General features: G+C 32.8%; 2 protein-coding genes and 1 long non-coding RNA gene across 7 annotated transcripts in view; all 3 read right to left on the reverse strand.

The window, feature by feature from the left end:
* Nucleotides 1-11,751, reverse strand: part of LOC6052831 (telomerase-binding protein EST1A) — a 265,874-nt gene extending 254,123 nt beyond the window's left edge. For 3 of the 4 annotated variants that reach the window (XM_038248615.1, XM_038248619.1, XM_038248611.1), the window contains exons 1-4: nucleotides 11,180-11,751; nucleotides 3,706-4,839; nucleotides 3,500-3,642; nucleotides 3,385-3,417 (exon numbers count right to left, since the gene is read on the reverse strand). In XM_038248615.1, coding sequence (XP_038104543.1) covers nucleotides 3,385-3,417; nucleotides 3,500-3,642; nucleotides 3,706-4,743 — 1,214 coding nt within the window. In that variant the 5' untranslated portion in view covers nucleotides 4,744-4,839; nucleotides 11,180-11,751. The remainder of the gene's footprint in view (nucleotides 1-3,384; nucleotides 3,418-3,499; nucleotides 3,643-3,705; nucleotides 4,840-11,179) is intronic. The other variant, XM_038248625.1, reaches the window with a different exon arrangement.
* A 4,601-nt stretch (nucleotides 11,752-16,352) lies between these two features.
* Nucleotides 16,353-21,514, reverse strand: LOC119765529. Its single transcript, XR_005276795.1, has 3 exons — nucleotides 21,425-21,514; nucleotides 20,820-21,345; nucleotides 16,353-16,872 (listed from the first exon to the last, which is right to left on the reverse strand). It is a non-coding gene; the product is annotated as an uncharacterized LOC119765529 (long non-coding RNA).
* Nucleotides 21,515-22,081: 567 nt separating this feature from the next.
* LOC6038329 (paired box protein Pax-6) lies at nucleotides 22,082-26,604 on the reverse strand. 2 transcript variants are annotated; one of them, XM_038254358.1, is made up of 5 exons: nucleotides 26,466-26,604; nucleotides 23,099-23,511; nucleotides 22,783-23,032; nucleotides 22,593-22,718; nucleotides 22,082-22,500 (listed from the first exon to the last, which is right to left on the reverse strand). In XM_038254358.1, the coding sequence occupies exons 2-5, from the start codon at nucleotides 23,501-23,503 to the stop codon at nucleotides 22,262-22,264; spliced, it is 1,020 nt and encodes a 339-aa protein (XP_038110286.1). In that variant the 5' UTR covers nucleotides 23,504-23,511; nucleotides 26,466-26,604; the 3' UTR covers nucleotides 22,082-22,261. The 2 variants fall into 2 exon arrangements, with proteins under 2 accessions (XP_038110286.1, XP_038110291.1); XM_038254363.1 differs by having other exon boundaries at nucleotides 22,082-22,497; nucleotides 26,466-26,603.
* Between the last annotated feature and the right edge of the window lie 71 nt (nucleotides 26,605-26,675).

Consider the following 26,675-nt stretch of genomic DNA (forward strand, 5'->3'; position numbering starts at 1 on the left):
TGAACTTCTCCAATTTCAACAAACACTGCAATTTATAAATTCAAGGGATCTAAAATTTTGGGATTACCTTAAGAATTACCCATTTCAAAAGTCAAAACATTATAGAATATTAATATTCTTAAAGTTTTGAAATTTTTAAGCTTGATGCAAAAATCTTTTCTTTTTTGCAGAAAATACTAAATTCTTAACCACAAAAAGTAAAAAAGTTTACTATTCGGAAATTTAAAAAAAATATTAAATCAACCGATTCCAAAAACTTTAAAAATCCTAAAATTTCAAATTTTTAATTTCAATTATGAAATTTACCAATTTCAAAAAAGACTACGATTCAAAAATTCGAAGTTGGAATGAAGACTGGATTTCACCATGTTAAGTGGTGCTTGTCTAAGCCCAAGTTGCCTAGGAATTGATAATTGGGAATAAAACCAACTTCACCTGAACAAGATTCTCACCACCATGACAGCCGTCCATTGCCGGTCACTCCCATCTCCACCGCGCATCAGGGGACAAGGAAAGGGATTTGGAAAGTGTTGATTCTCCACTCGTTTAAGGAGACAAGGGAAATTCTACACGGTGTCCCCAAGTTAGTTTCGCTTGGACAAACATTCTGAAATTACTCATTCCAAAAATCAAAACATTCTAAAACTTAAATTTTTGAAAATTCTGACTGACTGACAGGAGAAGGGAAATTTTTGGTCTGCCTTCGTTCCTTCCGACCCTTCACTTGGGAGAGAAAAGAATGCGTTTGCTGGCCGCAAAGGTTATCAAAGGAAACGGCGCGTGTGGAGTCGCCGGTAGAAAGCAGAACACGAAGCCCAACACTTTGGATACCGCCGCGAAAAAGAAGATTGGGGGCCACATTCGCTCAAGCTTCCAAGCACTATCTAACATCTGACCTGAACGTGGCAAAAATGTTCTAAGAGTTCTGCGTGAAACAATGTGAAGTATCTGATACCGAACCCGTACATTACAAAAAATAAAATATATGTAAATGTATAAAAGATAAGTAAACGATTCCAAAATATGTCCTAGTTGCTTTTTTTTGCAAAATCGGGTTGATTACGCATAACAGTGGCGACGACGCCGGATTTCCACAGACGGATCGAAAGAAGATGTTGAGATCTAACCAGTAGCCGAAGAAGAGTTGTAGTGTCTACCACAGACGGCAGTGGAAGTGTCCGTTGAATCCGGTACCAACTCGACGTAGGCCGCTGAGGTCGTCGAATTTCCAGAGAAGAGATATCTCCAAACAAGAGGAGCGAAAAATGAACCAGTGTGGCGTAGATCTTGGACACAAATTACGGCGTGCCATTCTAGGTACTTCAATCTTACGTCCGTAGTAGAGAAGATGTCTGCAACTCAACAGCTTTCTGTTGCGTGGAAGCAGCAACATGCCGTGCGATACTATTAAAGCTAATATTCTGAGTTTCCAAAATTCTTAAATTTTAAAATTCTACAATTTTAAAAATTCCAAAATTAAATCGAATTCACAATTGCATTTTAAAAATCTGAAATTTTTAAAAACTAAAATTCTAAAATTCTAAGCCTATAAAATTATAAATTTAAAAAATTCTAAACTTTAAAAATTTTAAAATTCTAAATTCTAAACATTTTTTCTTAATATTCTTAAAATTCTTTAAAAAAATAAAATTCTTAAAATTCTTCAAATTCTGCAAATTCTTAAAATTCTTCAAATTCTGCAAATTCTTACAATTCTTAAAATTCTTAAAATTCTTAGAATTTCTAAAATTCCTAAAATTCTAAAAATTCTGAAATTAAAAAAAAATAAAATTCTTAAATTCTTAAAATTCTTAACATTCTTAAATTTCTTAAAATTCTTAAAATTCTTAAAATTCTTAAAGTTCTTAAAATTCTTAAAATTCTTAAAACTCTTAAAATTCTTTAAATTCTTAAAATTCTTAAAATTATTCAAATTCTAAAATTCTTAAAATTCTTAAAATTCTTAGAATTCTTATAATTCTTAAAATTCCTATTTTTTTTTAAATTTAAGATTCTTAAATTCATAAAATTCTTAAAATTCTTAAAATTCTTGAAATTCTTGAAATTCTTAAAATTCTTAAAATTCTTCAAATTCTTCAAATTATTAAAATTCTTAAAATTCTTAAAATTCTTAAAATTCTTACAATTCTTAAAATTCTTAAAATTCTTAAAATTCTTAAAATTCTTAAAATTCTTCAAATTCTTAATATTCTCAAAATTCTTAAAATTCTTAAAATTATTAAAATTCTTAAAATTTTTAAAATTCTTAAAATTCTTAAAATTCTTAAAATTCTTAAAATTCTAAAAATTCTTAAAATTCTTAAAATTCTTAAAATTCTTAAAATTCTTAAAATTCTTAAAATTCCTAAAATTCTTAAAATTCTTAAAATTCTTAAAATTCTTAAAATTCTTAAAATTCTTAAAATTCTTAAAATTCTTAAAATTCTTAAAATTCTTAAAATTCTTAAAATTCTTAAAACTCTTAAAATTCTAAAAAAATCTTAAAATTCTTAAAATTCTTAAAATTTTTAAAATTTTAAAAATTCTTAAAAATTTTAAAATTCTTAGCATTCTTAAAATTTTTAAAATTCTTAAAATTATGAAATTTAAAAATTCTAAAATCATACAATCAAAAAATTAAAAATAAAAAAAAATTTAAATCTTATTTTTTTGAAATTCTTTAAGCCTTATTTTAAAAAACTGTAAAGCTCTTTAATTTTAAAATTATTAATTTTTAAAATTTTTTAATTCAAACATTTTAAATTCTATTCGTAAATTTAAAAAATATATGGGTTTCAAAATCGTATATTTTAAAATTATAAAATGCTTATCTTTTAAAATTATAAATTCTAAAGTTCTAAAACACTTAAATTCTAAAACTAGAAAATTCTATTTTTTTAATTCTAAACATTAAAAATAGGAAAATTCTTAAATTTTAAAACTCTTCGGTTCTAAAATATTTAAATTATTTATTTGTAACATTCTAAATTTCTGAAGTTCTTAACTTCTAAAAGTCCTTAAATGTATGCTTTTGATTTTTTTTTAATTTTAAGTTTTTAAATGTTAAATTTATTAATTTTAAGTTTTTAAAATTTTAAAATTCTGGTACATCCGAGAACTATCGAAAAGTAATACAAAGCATGAAAGCCGCAAGCCCTACTGCCTTGTGTTTACCGTAGAGAAGATTCTGAGAAAGAAATTTCTAAATTCTAAATTCTTAAAATTCAGAACCTACAGGTGAGGACGGATGCGTGGACATACCGCACGAAAATGACGAAAATGAATTTTATGGAGTCAAAATAGCTCAAAACAGAATGTTGAAAAAAAAAATAAAAAATATTAAATTCTTCAAATACAACAGAGAATTATAGTTTTTCAACTTACGCTGGTCCTTTCAACTTTTTACGATTTCCATTTCTACTTTTCCAAAATGTGCAGCATGAATTAAATTTCATTAAATAACCTCAACCAAAAAAAAAGACAATCGTTTTGAACTCACCTTCGGTTTCGCCTCCGATTTCTATTGCTACTGTTGTTGCTGTTACTGTTACTGTTCATGTTGTTATTGATGTTTGCGTTGCAGTTCATGTTACTAGCAGTCTTCTCTTGCATCGCTTCCCGCTCCACGTCGTCCGCCCAATCCTAAAAAAAAAGAAATTTCGTCAATTTAGTTCCTTCTCATTCCAAGCTGACAGTTTCTCTCACAATCTTCCCCAGAATCTTTCTGCCCTCGTCCTCCTCGATCCGACTCCCCCCGTCCGAGTGCTTCCGATTCCTGGGCATGCCACCCCTCCCGTCAAAGCCACGCCCTCCAACGGGAACCGACGCCGGTCCGTAATTCCCTCCACTCCACCGGCCATCGTCACAGCTCGAGTTGCGCGAGTTTGGCCTCGGAGGCCTGTCAAAGTCATGCTCCGGATCGCCGCCCACGTCCGACGATCGACTGCGCGGCCGCTGGTAGTCCACCGGAGTCCTCGCCCGGTAATCCGGCTGCTGTTGCTGCACCGGAGGTGGATGTGGCGGTCCCGACGGTTGATAATTCCCAGCCGATTGGTAGCTTCCTGAGTATCGATTCCGGCCGCCGCCGCCGCCACCACTTCGCATGCCCTGCCGCGACCGGGGTGAAATGGGCAACGTGTGCGACCAGCTCTGGGGCGGATGGGCGGCGTTGTTGGCCGCCTGCTCGGCCCGCAGCGTCTCCAGGTAGTCCGGCGGCAGGTGATTGTCGGCGAGCCACTTGCGCTGAAGCCGCGGCGGAAGGCTCTCGAAGTTGGCAGGCAGCGGCGGTTTCTTCGAGCTTCCCCGACCTCCTCCGAAGCTGGGATCTACGCTGCGCGTGTCCCGCTCGTTCCGAAGCCGGTCCATCGGGCGGTTGTAGTTCACGTTCGGCGGATTGCTCGACAGTACCCGTGGTTCCGACGCCTGTCGGAACCCCGGTGGAGGACCTCCACCGTAATAATCGTGCTTCTTCCCGCCGCCACCACCTCCACCACTCTTCTTATTGACCGACCTCCAGCCATCGCTCGTGATCCAGTCCCGGTCCCGATCCCGGCCGGACGCCACCGCCGGCGGACCGTCAATCGAGTTCAACGACCGATTCGAGCCGGAATTCTCCGACTTGCGCAGCGGACCGCTGCCCGGGCTGTACAGGGCCTGTTGCCGTTTGCCACCGCCGCCGCCACCACCACCGTTTCCGCGACCACCGCTGCCCCGTCCCGAGGACGCGGGGGCGTTCGAGCTCATGGCCCAGGACGCGAACCGACGACGAAAGCGCGACGAACGTTACGATACGGGTTGGTGGGTGAAGCGGGCTTGTTCTGGAGGTATTTTGCGGTAAGGCTAGAAGGAGGAGGGGAGAGAATTTATTAGTAAAATTTTAAATTTATTTGAGAAGAAAAAATAGTTAGAATTATGATGATTTTGATCATTTAGGTCATTTTGGTCATTTTGTTCATTTTGGTCATTTTGGTCAGTTTGTTCATTTTGTTCATTTTGTTCATTTTGTTCATTTTGTTCATTTTGTTCATTTTGTTAACTTTGTTCATTTTGTTTATTTTGTTCAATTTGTTTATTTTGTTCAATTTGTTTATTTTGTTCAATTTATTCATTTTGTTAATTTGTTCATTTTGGTCATTTTGGTCAGTTTGTTCATTTTGTTCATTTTGTTCATTTTGTTCATTTTGTTCATTTTGTTCATTTTGTTCATTTTGTTCATTTTGTTCATTTTGTTCATTTTGTTCATTTTGTTCATTTTGTTAACTTTGTTCATTTTGTTTATTTTGTTCAATTTGTTTATTTTGTTCAATTTGTTTATTTTGTTCAATTTAATCATTTTGTTCATTTTGTTCATTTTGGTCATTTTGATCATTTTGTTAATTTTGTTCATTTTGTTAATTTTGTTCATTTTGTTCATTTTGTTAATTTTGTTCATTTTGTTCATTTTGTTCATTTTGTTCATTTTGTTCATTTTGTTCATTTTGTTCATTTTGTTCATTTTGTTCATTTTGTTCATTTTGTTTATTTTGTTCAATTTATTCATTTTGTTCATTTTGTTCAATTTAATCACCTTGTTCATTTTGTTCATTTTGTTAATTTGGCCTTTTAGTAATTTCGTTCATTTTGGTCATTTAGGTCATTTTGGGTATGTTAATCATTTTTGTCATTTCGATCATTTTGGTCATTTTGATCATTTTGGTCATTTCGGTCATTTTTTTATTTTTGACATTTTGATAATTTTGGTAATATTGAACATTTCGGTCATTTTGGTCATTTAGGTCATTTTGATAATTTTGGCCATTTCGGTTACTTTGGTCATTTTGGTCATTTCGGTAATCTTGGTAATTTTGATCATTAGAGTCATTTGGGTTTTTTGGCAATTTTGTTTTTTTTTTTTTTTTTTTGTCATTTGGATAATTTTGTCATTTTTGGCCATTTCGGTTATTTTGGACATTTCGGTCATTTTGGTCATTTTGGTCATTTTGGTAATTTTTGTCATTTTTGTCATTTTTGTAATTTTCGTAATTTTTGTATTTTTTTGTAATTTTTGTAATTTTTGTATTTTTCGTATTTTTTGTAATTTTTGTAATTTTTGTAATTTTTGTAATTTTTGTAATTTTTGTAATTTTTGTAATTTTTGTAATTTTTGTAATTTTTGTAATTTTTGTAATTTTTGTAATTTTTGTAATTTTTGTAATTTTTGTAATTTTTGTAATTTTGTAATTTTTGTAATTTTGTAATTTTGTAATTTTTGTAATTTTGTAATTTTTGTAATTTTGTAATTTTGTAATTTTTGTAATTTTGTAATTTTGTAATTTTGTAATTTTTGTAATTTTTGTAATTTTGTAATTTTGTAATTTTGTAATTTTGTAATTTTGTAATTTTTGTCATTTTTGTCATTTTGTAATTTTGTAATTTTGTAATTTTTGTAATTTTGTAATTTTGTAATTTTGTAATTTTTGTAATTTTGTAATTTTGTAATTTTGTAATTTTGTAATTTTTGTAATTTTATCATTTTGTAATTTTGTAATTTTGTAATTTTTGTAATTTTTGTTATTTTTGTAATTTTGTAATTTTTGTAATTTTGTAATTTTTGTAAGTTTTGTAATTTTGTAATTTTTGTAATTTTTGTAATTTTGTAATTTTTGTAATTTTGTAATTTTGTAATTTTGTAATTTTTGTAATTTTTGTAATTTTTGTAATTTTTGTAATTTTTGTAATTTTTGTAATTTTTGTAATTTTTGTAATTTTTGTAATTTTTGTCATTTTTGTCATTTTTGTCATTTTTGTCATTTTTGTCATTTTTCTCATTTTTGTCATTCATGTTAGTTTTTTTTTATTTTTTGCCATTTTGATCATTTTTGTAATTTTTGTCATTTTTGTCATTTTTGTAATTTTTGTAATTTATGTAATTTTTGTAATTTTGTAATTTTTGTAATTTTTGTAATTTTTGTAATTTTTGTAATTTTTGTAATTTTTGTAATTTTGTAATTTTGTAATTTTTGTAATTTTGTAATTTTGTAATTTTGTAATTTTTGTAATTTTGTAATTTTTGTAATTTTTGTAATTTTGTAATTTTTGTAATTTTTGTAATTTTGTAATTTTGTAATTTTTGTAATTTTGTAATTTTTGTAATTTTGTAATTTTGTAATTTTTGTAATTTTTGTAATTTTTGTAATTTTTGTAATTTTTGTAATTTTTGTAATTTTTGTAATTTTTGTAATTTTTGTAATTTTTGTTATTTTTGTAATTTTTGTAATTTTTGTAATTTTTGTAATTTTTGTAATTTTTGTAATTTTAGTAATTTTAGTAATTTTAGTAATTTTTGTAATTTTTGTAATTTTAGTAATTTTAGTAATTTTTGTCATTTTTGTCATTTTTGTCATTTTTGTCATTTTTGTAATTTTTCTCATTTTTGTCATTCATGTTAGTTTGTTTATTTTTTGCCATTTTGATCATTTTTGTCATTTTTGTCATTTTTGTCATTTTTGTCATTTTTGTCATTTTTGTCATTTTTGTCATTTTTGTAATTTCTGTCATTTTTGTAATTTTTGTCATTTTTGTCTTTTTTTTGAATTTTGATCATTTTGGTCATTTTTGTCTTTCTTTTTGAATTTTGATCAGTTTGGTCATTTTTGTCATGTATGTAATTTTTGTCATTTTTGTCATTCATGTTAGTTTTTTTTATTTTTTGCCATTTTGATCATTTTGATCATTTTTGTCATTTTTGTAATTTTTGTAATTTTTGTAATTTTTGTAATTTTTGTAATTTTTGTAATTTTTGTAATTTTTGTAATTTTTGTAATTTTTGTAATTTTTGTAATTTTTGTAATTTTTGTAATTTTTGTAATTTTTGTAATTTTTGTAATTTTGTAATTTTTGTAATTTTGTAATTTTGTCATTTTTGTCATTTTTGTCATTTTGTCATTTTGTCATTTTTGTAATTTTGTAATTTTGTAATTTTTGTAATTTTTGTCATTTTTGTCATTTTTGTCATTTTTGTCATTTTGTCATTTTGTCATTTTTGTCATTTTTGTAATTTTTGTCATTTTTGTCATTTTGTCATTTTTGTCATTTTGTCATTTTTGTCATTTTGTCATTTTTGTCATTTTGTCATTTTTGTCATTTTGTCATTTTTGTCATTTTTGTCATTTTTGTCATTTTTGTCATTTTTGTCATTTTTGTCATTTTTGTCATTTTTGTCATTTTTGTCATTTTTGTCATTTTTGTCATTTTTGTCATTTTTGTCATTTTTGTCATTTTTGTCATTTTTGTCATTTTTGTCATTTTTGTCATTTTTGTCATTTTTGTCATTTTTGTCATTTTTGTCATTTTTGTCATTTTTGTCTTTTTTTTTTTTTTGAATTTTGATCAGTTTGGTCTTTTTTGGCATTTTAGACATTTTGGTCAGTTTTGGATTTTTTGTCATTTTTGTCATTTTTTTTTTTTTTTGCCATTTGATCATTTTGGTCATTTTTGTAAGTTTTAACATTTTGGTCATTATTGGAATTTTGGCCATTTTCATCATATGGGTCATTTTTGATTTTGGCCATTTTGATCATTTTGGCCATTTGGGTCATTTGGGTAATTTGGGTTATTTGGGTCGTTTTGGTCATTTTGGTTATTTGGGCAGTTTTGATCTTTTTGTAATTTTGGTAAATTTGGCTTTTTTGGTCATTTTGGTCATTTCCGTAATTTTGGTAATTTTGGTCATTTGGAAATTTTGGTAATATGGGTTATTTTGATCACTTTGGTTAAAAACAATTTAAAAATGTGAATAAAAGTATAATAACACATTTCACAGACTCCTTCAAAATCACTCCTAACATTTCAAAAGGATTGAAAAAAAATTAAGCTATGTTACCCATATTGAAATGTCAAGTTTAAATTTTAAAATAGTTTTTTTTTCGAAAAGATAGAAAAATTCCACTAATGTTCATGAGCATGAGCATGAGCATGAGCATGAGCATGGTTGACTGCCAATGAGCTGCTACTCCGTTATTGACGGATCAGCTGAAGTTACACAATGAACCAACAGATGAGTAGTGGGAGCTAATCATCCTCACTGTATAACCCCTGAAGATCTCTGCTTTATGTCAATATCGGCGCCCCCCCAAGGAGATGCAGTTCAACAAAGGTAGGAATGTTAGTCCGATAGTTGAAGTTGCAGACTCATCAGACACAGAGTTTGTCACTCTATACCTGTTGACACCGCATGAGACCGTTGAATCCACAGCATCTCCTTCAAGCATCACGGGAAGTGGGGGAATTGTGTTAGTAGGGGAAGGAAAGGGAAGGTCAGGATTCATCTTGGTAGATGATATGACCAGAATGTGAACTGTGAACCATAATCGTTGCCTTCTGAGCTACGACGCTATGAGAAGGACTTATCATTCGCGTATTTTTTTACTTTTTACCGCCGGCGTGCCATCCGAGCAACGATGCTTTGGGATGGGCTTTCAAAACAAAATTAAATTTTTAGCAACGTATTATTCGTTATCATGTAAACTTCAAATAGTGTTGATACACCGAACTGTTTCAATCGATTTAATGAAATTCTTCGCGCATGACTTCTTTGCAACAAACTTCCCCACGAATTTACCCAGTCCGGACCGCGAACAACCGGCTCAACAACAGAAAGAAAATATATACACGACGACGCGAAGCCTTCTATCACTTTCTCGCGGATTCTCGCGCGTCGATTCTTCAACCGATCTCCCCGAAGAACACCACGCGACTGAGGGCCAAACTCCCAAGGCCACCACGCGACACTTTTTCAATTAATTCCAGAATCTTCTATCACTTTCTCGCGGATTCTCGCGCGTCGATTCTTCAACCGATCTCCCCGACCAACACCACGCGACTCTAGAAAAATTCCACTAATGTTCAATCTATAAAGTTAAATATTGGACCAGTAGTTCCCGAGATATCGGGGATCGAAAAAGGAGGGCTTATTGGGCAACACTGAAAAAATCTAATTTTTAATGATTTTTTATATCTTTGCACTGCCATATCTTAGCAACCAAAAGTTCATATCAACAAAGCTCAAAAAGCAAAATGTTGGAATGTTTTCAGCTTTTCAAAAATATGATTAGTTTTGATTTTATGATTTCGATGAAACTTTGTCTTTGCATTCCGTATGTTAGAAGAAGTCATTTTGCATCATTAGTTTTTCCATACAATTTTGGGGGCAAAATGGGTTTGTAAATGTATGAATTTCTGTAACATGATCGATTTGGTGTCTTGGGCAAAGTTGTAGGTTATGATTAGGACTTATCAGAAAAGATAGGTACACTTATTGTGGATGGTGCCAAATCTGATTCAGGAAATATGATTTTTTGAAAAATTGTGTATTTTGGAAAGTATTGAAAATCTGTACAAAAAATGTTAAAAATATTTTTTTAGGTTAACATTGATATTTTGATAAATATACCGTTTTTACGGTACAGATTATTTTAGGTTCGAAGTTTTTTTAAATAATGATTCCTTCTATTGGCAAATCCAACTCCAAAACTCTATAAGGTTTTAAGAATTACAAAATTGTGAATTGATTATTTACTAATAAAAACTAATTGAATTGAATTATTTCATGTATAAATTATTATTGAATAGCTGAGAAAATTTTACTCTATTTTTTTATAAATTCTCCTAAGAAACATTGAAGAAGAGTTTTTCGTTCCTTAGATACAGCGACTAATATCAACAGTAATAATATAATTGAAGTTTTGGTTCGATTTGCAATGTCAATTTGGTTTTTATTTTTCCTTTTTTAATTTTCCTAAATATATTTTTTCAGTGTAAAATTATACTTTTATTGAAAAGTATGGAAATACCAACGTTTCAGAAGATTTGGAAAGTTAGATAAACAAATATTTTCTTTAAAAAAAAACTGATAAAATATTGCCATGTAGACACTTAATTTTTTTTTTGCAATGTTACAGACCCAAAATTAGTTGTATGTTTTCTTGAAACACAATACAGGGGATTTACCACATCTTCTTCACGGAAAAAAATAATTATTGCGCTTTTCTTATTCTACAAAGAAGAAACTAGGTATCTTTCTTCTTAACCTATTCTAATGTTGTAATCAATTCTAGTGTCTTCCTCCACTATTGAATCGTATTATCAAGACCACCTTTCCGGCCATAACTATTTGCCCAACCATATGTCCAACTGCACTCACCTTCTTCCCCGGTGCCAAACCGGATCCTTCAAATCGAACCAAACGAAAACAGATTCTTCTTCCCGTTCCCGGCAGGCAGGCTACCTCCTTCTTGATAATTTTGTCTTTTTCTTATTGCTTCCTCCTGCGAGCGATGACCCTTCTTCTTTTACATCGGCAAATCCTCCTTTGCCAATCTGGCTTGCCGTGGCCTCCCTCCGGATTCCGGTTCCGGCAGCCCACCGGACGGAACCTAGTCCAGCTTGCGGTGGTCGATAGTTTTTTTTTTCCTTTTCTTTTCTTCCAAGCAAAGTGACAAGAGGAAAAAGACCAGAGGAATCGTCCTCTTGCTTGTTCTTGGTTTACCCGACGGAACTTCAACCCGACGACGACGACGACGGAACGGAACCGATGTCACTACGAGACAAAAACCGAACAAATTTACGCGATTATTTTCTGTTCTACACACACAAAAATTAAATTCTGATTCGCGAACAAAACGTCGACCGAACACTTTTTTTCTTTTCTCTCTTTCCTTTCCTTTCCTTTCTTGCGCTTTTCGCACCCTCTTTTCTTTGGCGTTTGGCAGATCTTCTTTGGGAGCGTTCTTTTATTACGTAACGCGAAAAATCGGACTTATAGACCCCCTCCCCCCCCCCCCTCGTAACAAAATTTCCATACAAATTTTAAAAATTTTGTATGGAGCGTAACACGGCCTCCGACCCCCCTCTCCCCCTACTGCGTTACGTAATAAAAGAACGCTCCCTTTGCTGATGGTGCGGGGGAATCTGACAGATCGAGCGCGGCCGAGCGAAAGTGACGGATTGCGGGGCAACAGGGATGCCAGTCTGAAGGATGTTTTTTTGTCGTTATTTAAATATTGAAAACAACACGCAAAATTAAAAAGACTAATTTTTAGTCAGATTTTGGTCTAAATAAACAATGTTATTTTTTTGTAATTTTCTTAAAAATTCTTAACAAAAATTAATTTCAATCATCAAAATCAAGGCTTACTCCTTGATAAGATCCAAATAAATAATGTGGTTTATGACCTAGTTTATGACCTTTCAAAAATGTAACTTTATTTTGTCTCAAATTTGAATATACCCAGTTTAAAACAAATTTAAACTAAGAATTTTGGTTCGAGCCAAAATTCTCAGTGAGTTTACACGAACGATCAGAAAAGTTCGAACAGGATACAAAACAATAAAAACCATTTCTGATTACTTTTTTTTTCATTCTAATGCAAAAAAAATTACAAAAAAAATATTATCGTGTAATTTACTAAAAAAAATCTTAACAAAAACTAATTTTGAATTATCAAAATCAAGACTTACTTTTTGAAAAGATCCAGATGATGCGGTTTATGACGATCTCGAGCCAGATCGACTCAAGGCTTGAGCAAAAATTCTCAATGGGTTTAAACCACGGCTTAAACGAATGATCAGAAAAGTTCGATAACGTTCAATTTGCATACCGTCATCAGGGGTGACATTGGGTGAGGGGGTGAGATTCGGTCAAATAAAAATGCTGAAATTTATATGACAAAATGATGACGGTACATTGAAAATCGTTCCTGAGATATTAATTCTTGCAGTGAAAGATTCTGATGACAAAATTTGGCAAAAAGTTCATCGCTCGTAGATCGCGAGCAAATGAACACCGCGAAAACAGATTCGGGGTGCATTGGGAATAAATCTGGAGTTTTTTTTAAAAGGTCCAATAAACCAAATTTAAATTTTTTGCTTTTTGGGTGTTTTTTAATACCCCTGACTCAAGGCGGTTTCAAAAACACCCAAAAAGCAAAAACTGGAAATTTGGTTCATTGGACGTTTTCAAAAAAAAACTCCAGAAATGGTTATTTCAACATTCGATTGAATTAAAAAATAATTCATTCTGCCTAGATTTTGCAACTCTCTAGCGATTTAATGCATTTTTATCCTAAATTAAGCAACATCACATTAAATTTAACCACGGACGAACGGACATGACACGGGGTTTCAAAAAGTGAAGCAGGTTTTTTTTACTTCTTCTTGGCGAAAACCAGCGCAAGCGAGATCGCTTATGTCAAAATCATCGCGCCACGTGGTTTAAAACGTAAACAAAGCCAGCTGATGAAGCAAACTCATGTACATTTTTTAAAATGGTCGTATGAATTTATATTAAAAATACCAATGATTTTTTCGGCAATTTTAGGGTCCATGATAAATCACATAGAATCATAAAGACAAACTTAATGCCAAAAAACTGTTTCTAGCACTATACTAATGCTAAATGTTTTAAATAATTATTGCATAAGACATTTTGAGAAATCATGCTTAATCGCTCGATGCTACTTCGACAACTTGAATATAGATGGCGCAAATGATAGTTTGCTTCAGAAATTTGAAGAAAATTTGTTCCTGGTGTCATGTCCGTTCGTCCGTGATTTAACCTTCCAAACATCCTTTTATGGTCAGCTAAATATTGGACGCTTTATTACACCTTTATCATTGATATTCTAAAAGTGTCGTTAGAGTGTACGTCAGCCTGACGCGCAACAGCTTTGACAGGTTGCGTTAGGATTTAGATTTGTATCTGCTTTCACAATAATAAAACTTTTTAGTTCATTTTGCGATTTTCGAAATATTTTCAATCTTTTCGATTTTCTTAAAACATCAAAATATTTTATTATTCGACAGAAAATATAAAGAATTCGGCAGAAGAACAAAGAAAAAGCACACCACACCAGACAAAAAATCACTTTTTTTAATTTTTTCATTCAAAATATCGAAAAATAAAATATCAACTGTGATTCAATAAATAAACATTGGCCCTGTGTGATCTCTTAGAACGAGCTGTAAGAAAAGATACCCTGGTTGCAAACCAAAATTTTCAATATTGATTTAAAATTCAATTTCAAAGGCTAGTATGCAGATCGGATCGGTCAAGATACAGCTTTACGAACAGTAGACCTAAGGAGAGGGAGCGATTTCTTGGGGCTTGCGCTGTTGCTGCTGCCCATTTGATTTTTTTCTTGACCGGTTCCTTCCGAAGTGCGTATAAGGCTTTCTAGTCAGAAATTTACCAACACATTCAAAGTATGTTTACATGACAGCTGGACGTTTGTTTGCATCAGGTTTCCTATCTCTTTCTAGCAAAATTTTTTTGTCAGACGACTTCTAGCTGGTTTTTTTGACTGACTGCCTGATATGTCAGCCAACATACTTCGCAGGGCTGTGACAGCTACAGCTCGATCATTGTTTGCATCAGGACACTGTGACGAGGAGTTCGTCATTTTTGAGCTAAATTATATTTTTTTCACTGGGCCTAGAAAGCCTTATACCGCATAACCTTTTGTGGTCGTTTCAAGTGTCATTGTGCTTAGAAGAATATTTTACTCATTCTTGAGTTATTTTGCAGAATTGAGCCCTAAATTGCCTAAATTTCTGATTTGTTATTGTTCACAACAATTAAGCTTCTTTTATCACCATAATGGCACATTTTATGACCACAAAGGATTTTTTACTAGGAAATAAATTAAATTACGAAAATAAAACCCATTTTTAAATTTATGTTGTTATGGGCAAAGTTTTACTGTGCTCAGAAAAAAAAACCTTAATTTTTTCAGTAAACTTAAAAATTTCAATGGAAAATCAACTGAAAACAATTTAAAATTATGTTTAGCTTGTTTTTACATCAGTCCAGACTTGATTATCCGAAACCTCGATTATCCGAAGTTTCGATTATCCGAACGTTTGTATAGGACATCGGATAGTCGAATCACGAACAAAAAAAATCGTATATTTTTTATTTTCTTACTTTTAACATCACATTCGAGTTCTGTGACCCAATTTTAGTAAAATTTGAACGGTTTATTGCGCGTAGAATAAAAAAAGTTTTTTTTTTTCAATTATTTATTATCGTCATTTTGGCCGCCATAATGGATTAAAAATTTCTAAATTACTTTAAAGTACACTCAACCCCCTAGTTTGTACCCCGTTGGATGGTCAAAGTCAAACGAAAAAGTGACGAACTGTCACTTTTACACGGTGCTCACGCACACTATCAAAACAAACGTTCGATAAGTGTAGTTTAATTGCCATACTAAAGCTCAACAATCAAAAATAAGAAAACAAAAAAAAAATCGTGATTCGATTATCCGTAGTTTCGATTATCTGAAGTGAAATTTTGCCAAGGCCTTCGGATAATCGAGTCTGGACTGTAGTTAGATACACGCAGAAAAATATTTTGTAGAATCAGCCTGTACGAGGTTTGATTCAACAATTTTTTTGTTGAATATAATCAACACCGATTTTGCGTTGAAACAAACCTTGATTTTCTTAATTCCACAAAAATCTTTTGTTGTTTTGAAAAAGTTGCTTTGATGTTTAGCGTTGATTCAACAAAAACTTGATTTTCAAATCAACAAAACGTTTTGTTGATTCAAATATGCCTTATTTTTCTGCGTGTAACCTTTTCGTTTAACTTTCATTAAATATTCTCCTCTACAACTTTGCCCAACCTGGACGGTCGTCAACCTGTAAATCAATAACATCAAAAGATAGCCTTTATCAAGTACAACAACTCTACCGAACAGACTTTTTTTTTTTTTTTTGGGCGCTTGTTAGAACGTTTAATATTAATTTGTTTTATTATGGAATTAGTGCAGTCGAATCTTGTTTATTTTTCAAAAGCAAAACAAATATTATTTTAGCAATTTTATAAATTATATAATATTTAAAGACAGATTTGAACTTAATCTTATAAACTTTAAAAAAAATCAATCCACCGCAAACACTCGAAATTCGCACCAACTCTCGCACCAACTTTGTTGAAAAAAACATGAAAACAATAATGTTCGGCAACCCTGCTCACAAGGAACAAGAATGCACACGCATACAACCACATATTTTGACAGTTATGTTTTGAGCGTGCGAGTGTGTATCGCAATTTGTGGAGGACGCGACGGGGTGGTGAATGAAGAACAACCCTGACTGAAAAGTCCGTCGGACGTCCGTCGTTTGTCGTCCGTGCAACCGTACGACGTCGCACGACAATGTCGTGCGACATTCGCACGAATGTCATACGTTTTTGCACCAAAATGTCGTATTTGTCGTGCGATCGATCATCGAAATTGTTCGACATTGTCGTACGACATTCGACCGACGTCGCACGGTTTTGTTATTTAGGTTGTCGTGCCTTTGTCGTGTGCTGTTTTTTCAGGTTTTTAGGTTATGTTGCAGTTAAAAAATAGATGATTGTTTATTTTTAATTTATTTTATTTTTTCATGTAATTTGCACATTTCCCCACAGTAAAAAATTAATTATTTCATTATACTTGTTGTGTCGCGGATCTTCACGTACATCTTGGTGTCGTCTTCCGGTTGGTCTTCCAGTTCTCCTCGTCGCTCGGCATCTTGGCCGGAATTTTTTGGCGTTGTCTTCTGGGTCCGGATTTTGTCAGCCATCTTTTCGAGCCGACGCCAGCGTGCGGGGCAGCATCTTGATCAAGAAGGACTATTGCTCCTCGACTAGCCGCAAATACGGCGGGGTGCGGCGCCACCGTTTATGTCCCATGGATTGATGGCCACCGGAGTACGGGACAACGTCGGTTTACGAACTTCTGGAGCAGGTGTTTTTGCGGTCGTTACAGCTTCCGGTCAACAAGCTGCGTGGAACAACACGGAGACGCTGGGTTGTTAGCAGGATCAGATTGGAATATGTTTGGTTACCTGAAAAAAGATAACGTCATTCGGCTGAATAATCATATCCAAATCATATCTAGAGTTTTTTTTGTTGAAACAACACTGAGCAAAACTTACACAGCTCAACGAAGTGTTCTACACATGATCTGGCCCTGCTGTACAGAGCACTCAAATATCAATCGCAAAACACTTGAAATTTCGGTGATTGGCCATGAAATAATGTCAACAGCCAAACACTTGAATTTTAAATGGGGTTGAAAAATAAAAGTACGTACAAGCGATATACAGGTTCTCGCTTGCTAATCGTGCACGCTACCACTGCGCCAGCTGGCCAGTTGAAGACGGGTGAGTTTTTTGTGCTATTCGTCCTAACCTTGCTTCCAGCCTTCGATGAAAGTCGCTCTAAAATCAATCAGTGACACACATTAAATTCATGTGGACTTCACGTTGACTTTGAATAGTGCCTGTTTTGGGTAGATCTTAAGATCAATTTCAAGTGTTTTGCTCTTCACTTTGAATAGTTAAAGGTAGTGGGACAAATTTATGAGCAAAACACTTGAAAAGCTTGAGCCACCCGAATGACAATAACATGTCAAAAAATACCAAAAATTCAATCGCCCAAACACTTGCATTTGATAATGGTTTGAAATGATGTTGAAACACAAACCAATTAAATCTATGATGTTGCTTTATTCAATCATTCAAGTGTTTGGGCACTTGAATAAAACGTGTGGCGTATTTTCAGTGAAAGGGAATCTCATGACAGATATCATACTCAAAAAATCTGTGAATTTTTTTTTTTTTTTTTTTTTTGCGGATCGAGGTGGGATAGCCAGGATCAAGTCAGTCCAAGTCCGGTTGTGTAAAGGAACGGTAATGGTCGTGTCAATCACATGCGGATCGCTCGCACTCCATGGGAGCGGGGATTGAGGACATGATTGGGTAGGTTAAAATGAGATTGTGTTTGTGAGAGTATGTAATCGTGTAATGATGTAAATAAGCTAAATCGAAACTTCGTGCTCAATCGCCGCCACCAATGTTCATTAAAAACCCCATTCGCACAAGCTTCTCAAAATCAGTACTGTAGGTTTTAACTGTCGAGACTGTTAAAACCTACAGAACTGACCCCAAGGAACTCGAGCGAACGGGGTACACTATCCACACACCAACGGACTTTTACTATGTGACCCTTAATTGTTCCAACAAAGGCAAAATTATTAAAATGAATTCATATGTTGAGGTTTAAACTCAATCAGCAAAGGTAATTATTTAACAAATGCAAAGAAACACACGTCGGGCAAAATTTTCCCACATAAAAAGTCGGAACTTGTATAAAATGTTTTACAGTCCCCTGTCCTGTCACGTTCGTCAAAAGTCTTGTCAATTTTGCTGAAAATTAAAGTGGTTAGAGTTGCAGTTAATCGTATTCAACATGACCAGAAAAGGCAGGCCTGTAATACGATTATCATGCATGAGTACTTAGCTTTAAAGAGGACGACTCCGCAACCGCCGTCAGATGTCCTCGATCACCTTCGCCAGCATAAGTCGCAATTGGCCAGTAACGAGTTTGTCCTGCTTGTCCTTTGACCAGCTCCGCCGTGGGTACCATCATATCGAAATCGGAGTTCCATTACGCTACACAACCCGGCCGCTAGGTACGCTCCAGTTGCTTCGAATTTTCCGACGACAGGAAGCATTCGATCATTCGGTTCCGTCTGGATTTATTCTTCAAAACTGTGGCACTGTAAATATTCTTCAAATAACTAATAAAGAACTATTAATATTTCCAGACACCACTCGGCAAAGATCAATGTGTAACATCTTTGACTGGCGCTAGTATGGGGAACAAATGCTCCCCTGCTCTTTCCGTATTGGTAAAGTGCATTACAAGCCCTCCGACCGTCCCATGCTTTCCATGGGGGCAAGGTCCCAGCCGTGCGGAGGGCATACTCAAAAAATCTGTGAAAATTCATAAAATAATTAATTGTGGAATATTCAAAAGTTTAACTTTCAATGTAAAATTTTGAAAACAAATTAATTAAAAAAGTAGTTAATTAAACCTTATTTTTTTCAGAAAATAAAGATTAAAGCAAATTTAAGACAACAAAATATTCTAACATTTTAAATTTCAAATAAAAAATCAATATTAACGCAAGTTTTATGGAGAAACCCCATCTGGACCTGTTTAAATATTTTTGATTTTTTTTTTTTATTAAAATGCATGTGTTTCTGAAGACCCCAAAGTCCATGCTTTGAAGAAGCTAAGAACTTAAAAGACTTTAAATAATTTTAAAATGTTCGAATGTTTAAATTAATCGTAAAAATTCAAAATATCTGAATAATTTAAAAATGAAATTTAATGTTTGATATTTTTGAAATTTACAAATATCAAGAATTAAAAGAATACACTCAAAATCCGATGGTTTGACACAAGCTGTTGTTAAACGAAAGGGGTCACATTTTAGTTTGACACCCATTTTACAAACGAAAAAGTGACCAACCACCTGGGCCTGAGTGTAATACAACATAAAAATTTAAGAGACTAAAAATTGTAGAACCTAAGAATTCAAAATTATTGATTTTTTTTTTAGAATTTAGAGTTATAGAACTTTAAAATTCTGAAATACTAAAATTCTTAATTTCTATAAATCTTTAATTCTAAATTTTTAAGATCACAAAATTCTAAAATTAAAAAAAAATCCTAAAATTCTAAAAAAATCTAAAAAATTCTAAAATTTTAGAAATTTAGAATTTTAGAATTTTAGCATTTTAGAATTTTAGAATTTTAGAATTTTAGAATTTTAGAATTTTAGAATTTTAGAATTTTAGAATTTTAGAATTTTAGAATTTTAGAATTTTAGAATTTTAGAACTTTAGAATTTTAGAATTTTAGAATTTTAGAATTTTAGAATTTTAGAATTTTAGAATTTTAGAATTTTAGAATTTTAGAATTTTGGAATTTTAGAATTTTAGAATTTTAGAATTTTAGAATTTTAGAATTTTACAATTTTACAATTTTAGAATTTTAGAATTTTAGAATTTTAGAATTTTAGAATTTTAGAATTTTAGAATTTTAGAATTTTAGAATTTTAGAATTTTAGAATTTTAGAATTTTAGAATTTTAGAATTTTACAATTTTAGAATTTTAGAATTTTAGAATTTTAGAATTTTAGAATTTTAGAATTTTAGAATTTTAGAATTTTAGAATTTTAGAATTTTAGAATTTTAGAATTTTAGAATTTTAGAATTTTAGAATTTTAGATTTTTAGAATTTTAGAATTTTAGAATTTTAGAATTTAAGAATTTAAGAATTTAAGAATTTTAGAATTTTAGAATCTTAGAATTTTAGAATTTTAGAATTTTAGAATTTTAGAATTTTAGAATTTTAGAATTTTAGAATTTTAGAACTTTAGAGCTTAAGAATTTTTACTTTTGGGACACATAATTTTTGTTGGTTTGGTACGATATATACACAGAAAAAAATATGTGAATTTACTCGACACGGAAAAAAATAATCACATGTAATCTCAGTTGATGTAAACTTGAGATTCGATGTAAACGGTTGAATTACACGTAAAATCATGTTTTTACGTATAACTTGTTGCAAATTTACATCAAATTGCATGTAAATTTAAATGTTCAATGACGTGCAAAAGTGTTATTTTAGAATTTTATTCTAAGTGTTTGAAATAAAAAAAGATATTGCTTTTACCTTTTTGTAATCTGCATTTTTTTCAATTTGTTATAATTTTATTATAAATATTTTTTTCATTTAAAAAAATATTTTTGTAAACCTTTTAAAAATAATTATTTTTTTTGTAATCTGCTTTGTTTTCAACCTTTTTTATTTAAAATAATTTTATTTTGTCGGTAAAAAAATATAAAAAAAACTGTAAAATATTAGAGAATTCAGGATGTTGGTAGTTTTTAAATATTGAAACTCATCATCAAGATGTTCCTGGCGGAGCACTTACACCATTCCAAAAATCCGTTTTTTCAATGTTAACTACTTTTTAGGTAATAAAAACTGTATAAAAAGTTCTGGGCCTCAAAGGGTTAAATCAGAGATACTAAAAATTTCCTTAAGGAGTTAATTTTTGATTAGTCAAATGTTAGAGTTTTTTATTATACAATTCTGAAGTCCAATAATCATAACACCCAATATTAGCCCTCATACTTCCGGTCTTCCAAGCTCACTCCCGATACTTTGAAATGCGCCTCTTCCATCATTTCAATGACTTGAAGAAACAGTTCTATTGATTAAAAAATCCGGTGGATCAGAAACACCGCCACGAGATGATTATTCTGTACCCCTTTTTCTCTTACCTTGGGTAGAACTTTTGACATTCGGTGATTCATCCTCCTCCTCCTTTGGAATGAACCATATCCTCCATAAGCTCGGTTCCTCCCGGTCCTGTCTTCCGCCACGAAGACCTGGCCCGCCGGATTCATGCGTCTCGTCCTCCTCCTCCACCGCCACGAAGACAGAATTCTGAATATCTGGAACATAAGAAACTATAATTTGGCCACTTGCCCACTCCGGCCGGAACTTTCCGACAGAAAAAGCAGCACAACTTACCTATCAACCGGTCAAAATCCTTCCGAAGCCCAACATCAACAACAACTGGTTCGATTCGGTTGCATTCAAGTCCAAACAAGACAAACTGAAGAGAACTGTCAAACTGTTTGCGTCGACGAAAATCGTGACGTCGAATTGAAGGGAAATCGATGGAAAAAACAATGTCGGGCATGTCGAGTGTTTGTCGTACGTTTGTCGTCCTTTCGACCAATCGATATCGAAACGGTAAAACCAAAACCGCGCGACAGCTTGTACGACGTGCGACATTTTTCAAACAGGGAATCTACTGTCTACAATAGAGTTATCTAAGCCCGCTCTCACGCACACTAGCACGCCATTTGTTTTGCTGGACGGTACAAAATTTAACCTCACTTTTTTTCGTGTACGTACACGCAATACATGCGCACGTAGATAACTCTATGGCAATGAATGAGACACAACGTTTACCGTTGCGCGCTAGCAAACCGATCAATGAATGCCGTTACAAAGCGTTTCAATACGATTTTTGCACTGTAAAAAAAAGCGTTTGTAATGTATCGTGGCTTGATTGGTTAGATTTTATTGAATTTGATTTTCTTTTTGAATAAATACCAATGTCTTACTGCGACAAAAGGGAGTAATATTATTGTTTTAGACAAGAAAATACGATATTTTTAATAGTAGAATTACAATATTTTATTTCTTTGAGGCACAGGGATGTGAAATTGGTCCAGTCAATCCATCCAGTCCAGGGTTGTAACGGCATCGTGCGGTCTCCGAACCTAAACCTACTAAATTTAAGGAAGAAAAAAATATGCTGTCTTCTCATAGAAAATGTCATACAATAAAATTATATTGTCATAAATGTGCCAGTTTGCCAGAGTAAAATATTTGATACCATATCGAAATTTGCCAAGTTACCTCCGGGCGCGGTCCCGCGGTCAACAACCCAGCCAATCTTACCACTCCGCGACCGTCGGACCGCGTCGCGCCTTCCGCCGGCGTCGTTACCTGTATCCTCGCTTCCGGCAGCTGGATCCGCTCGGAGAGCCGCTCGCGCGCAAACACGTCCGGATAGTGGGTCCGCTCGAATTCTGCTTGGTGGAAGAGTGCCCCCAGTTAAAATGGTTGGAACTCATTGGGAGAGGGGTGGGAGAGGTGTATGAGTGGCTCAGCTGGGCTTAGTTACCTCTTTCCAGGTTCTCGATTTGCTCGTTGGTGAAGGATGTTCGGTTGCGTTGCAGTTTGCGCTTCAGCTTCAGCCGCAGCTCGGAGTCCTCGTCGTCTTCCGATGAGTACTTGTCGCTCATGTCATCTGAGGGGAGTTGGGCGGGTGAGTTACTGATGAGAGTGTTTGTGAGGGGGAACTCATGGCTTACCAGGTTTGGATTGTTGTTGCGATGCTTGCTGTTGTTGTTGCTGGGATGGGTCCGTCGGGCTCTTCAGCGACAGATGGGAGATTGGATGTGAGGAAAAGTTGAATTGACCGCCGCCGATGTTCTGGCACCAGGTCCAGTGGCCGCTGGTGTTGTTGAACAGCTTGATCTTCTCGTAAACGGTCTCATTGCTTTGGGAGGAAGTTTCCTTGTTCGAGGCCAAATTCCGGAGCACCCGGTTGATCGATGAAACCTGTCAAAACAAATCGACACCTCAGTATGTCATGATCCCCCGTGAAGGTCCGTAGAACCCGCTCACGCTTGGTATGTTGTCATTGTTGCAGACGCCCTCGGACAGCAGCCGGTCGCGGATCTCCCAGGCAAAGATCGACGGACACTCGGCCTTGTACTCGGAGATCTTGTTGACGACCGAAGACGTGGCCACCCGCGGCTTGCTTCCGCCGATGGCGCGCGGCTTGATCGACCCGGTCTCGTAGTACCGGCCGAGGATCTTGCTGACGCACCCGTTCGAGACCTGCAGGATGCGCGAGATGTCGCAAGGGCGCGCGCCGGAGTGGGCCAGCTCGACGATCTTCTGGCGCGTCGAGTCCGGCAGGGGGCGCCCGTTGACGTAGACGCCGCCCAGCTGGTTGATGCCGCTGTGGCCGGACGCGTTGCAACCAAAGATCGAGTTGACGCTCTGGAGGTTGCTCTGGATTTGCATTTTTGTGACTGGCAAAAACACGAAAAAAAATTGAAAGAATATTAATGTTTTTTTATGATAATAAGTTTTAGAGGTATGAACACTGAAAAAAAATAACAAAATACCGTTTTTTTTAGAAAATACTCTAATTTTAATAATTTGTAACATGGACATAAAACAAAGTAAAAGTATAAAAATTGTCACAAAATATAATATTTATAAAAAAACATCAATCGAAAAAACAGTAATAAAAAAATCTAATATTTAAATAACTGTAATTAAATGAAAATACCCGTAAATTTTGCTTCATTTGATGATAAGTTTTTTTTTCAAATAAGGTAATTTTTGAAAATCGAGAATTTTACAAAAGCACTAGAATAAATTGAAAATGCATTTAAATTTTCGCTTCGTTTGATACCTATTCATATTGCGAATTTTGAAAATTTTAGTATATACGGAGTTTTGTTAAAATTTGAGTATTTTATTTTTTATACAAATAAACGTTTCATTTTTTTTTTAAACAAGGTATTTAATTTTTTTTGTTGTATTTTACAAAAAAAACTGATTTAGTAAAATGTATACAAAATTCCCCTTCGTTTACTCATATTTTAGAATTCAGAAGTTTACAACAAAAAACTCATATAAAGTGAAAAAAAACTCATATAAATTTCACTACACAAAATTTTACCAAAATTCTTATTTTTTATCGAAAATACCTAGGAAAATACCCAAATTTTCATAACTCGTAAAATGGCTTTCAAACGAAGCAAAAGTTGGAATGCATTTTCACTTTATTGAATATATTTCAAATGTTCATAAAATACCGTTTTTTGCGAAAATACTTAAATTTTAAATATGGGAAAGAAATTTATGAATAAAAATCAATATAGAAAATACTCAAATTTTCAATATTTTGACACCCATATTTAAAATTTAATTATTTTCGCAAAAAATACGATATTTTATGAACATTTGAATATTTTACAAAAAATAATATTCATAAAGTAAAAATGCATACCAACGTTTGCTTCGTTTGATAGTCATTTTGTAAATTATGAAAATTTGAGTATTCTCTAAAAGATACGAAATTTTATTAAAATTTTAGTATTTTATTTTTCATACAAATGGTCACTTCTTAAAAGATATTATTTTTCAAAAAACACGGTATTTTGTGATTTTTTTGTTTTTTTAATAAAAAAAACTCATATAGAGTAAAAAGACATACAATATTTCCCTTCGTTTGATTCCCATATTTAAGATTTCAGTAATCAAAAAACTCATGTAAAGTAAAAATGCATTTAAAATTTCATTTCACTTTTTTTTTGAAAAATATTGAAATTTTATAAAATACCGTATTTTTGCGAAAATACCTAAATTTTCATTATCAACAAATTGGAAAATACTTAAATTTTCAATATGTTGATATCCATACTGGGAATTTAAATATTTTCGCAAAAAATATGATATTTTATGAAAATTTTAATATTTTACAAAAATATATTTAAAGAAGCGAAAATGCATACAAAATTGCTTCGTTTGATACCCATATTGCAAATCCTAAAAATTGAAATATTTTCAAAAAAATACGAAATTTTAGTATTTTACCTTCTTACAAATGGTCGCTTCGTAAAAGATAGTATTTTCAAAAAACATGGAATTAAAGTTTTTTTATTTGTTTTTTTTCATAAAAAAAAAACTCGTCTAGAGTGAAAAGTCATACAATATTTTCCTTCGTTTGATACCCATATTTTAGATTTCAGTATTTTTAACAAAAAACTCATGTAAAGTGAAATTGCATTTTAATTTCACTTAAATTTTTCTTTTGAAAAAAATATATAAATTTCATAAAATACCGTACTTTTGCAAAAAGACTTAAATTTTCATTATCAACATATTCATAACATAGCATAACATTTTTTATTTCGTAAAAAATAAGGAAATTTACGAAATTTTTAATATTTTGCAAAAATATATTTTGCAAATTATGAAAATTTAAGTATTTTCGCTAAAAATATGGAGTTTTGGTAAAATTTTAAAATTAAAAAAAGTTAAATAAATATTCACACAAAATTTTGCATTTTTTAGTGCTCAAATTTCAAATCATAAAATTTTTGATTTGAGTATTTTACAAAAAAAAAGCTCCAAGAAAAAGAAAATGCAAACAACATTTCACTTTCTTGGAAACCCATATTGCAAATTATGAAAATTTGATTATTTTACGGTATACGGTATTTCAGTGAATAATTTATTCATTTATCGATAAATAACTTTGTACAATAGATATTTTGGCTTAACATTAAAACTATGGAAAAAGTACCTAACTTTGTCGAAGAGACCAAATCGAACAGATTTATAATGGATTTTTCTCAAAATAAAATAATAAAAATATAGAATATCGGATTTTTTTTTTAAAAAAACCTTCCCATTGTTGGCAAAAGATCAAAAATCATGAGGCCGAATGGACCATATTTTTCCTTTTTCCCTTTCAAAAAAATCATCACAAAATTGCTTCATTGAAACATCAAACCGAGCTGACCAGAATATCCACTTATCTCACAAGTTTGTATTAAAACAGGTTTGAGCTCTTAACAAAGTTATTTGCAATTTTGTTAAAAATGTGAAATTCTTTGCATTAAAATCAAAATGTAAAAGTATTTTTAAATATCAAAAGAAAATAACACTTCTTATAAAATGTTCCATCAACTGCCACAACTAACTGAATACTGTGAAGCATGGGGCAAGTTCAAATTTTCACAGACAAAGGCGGGCAAAAGTCCCTGGATTATTCACAGGTCACTGCACACCGATCGATTTTCGCCAGACGAGGCTGAAAATCCCAGCTTTTGGCAATCACAATAGTTTCTTTAGCTTATCAAAAGTTTTTAAAAAACATTTTTGAACAATAATTAAACAAAATAACTTAAAAAATCAACAGTTTATAAAATGTACAAATTTCGCACCAGCTTCAACAAAGTCCACCTACCTTGTGCAAACGCCGAGCTGCAAATGTGCTTCCTTTCCGACAACCGCGCGACTGTTGCCTACTTGCAGGCGGCATCCTCTCTCCCAACCAAAAGTCGAGAGAATCCACCCCTGCGAGCGCTGACAGTGCGGCGGCGCGAACAACCCTGCGCATTTCTCTTCCTCTCTCTCGCAAGCAAGCGGGCGCATTCCGCGAAGAAAGTGAGAGAAA

This window comes from Culex quinquefasciatus, chromosome 1 (genome assembly GCF_015732765.1).
Source record: "Culex quinquefasciatus strain JHB chromosome 1, VPISU_Cqui_1.0_pri_paternal, whole genome shotgun sequence".
Lineage (NCBI taxonomy): Eukaryota > Metazoa > Arthropoda > Insecta > Diptera > Culicidae > Culex > Culex quinquefasciatus.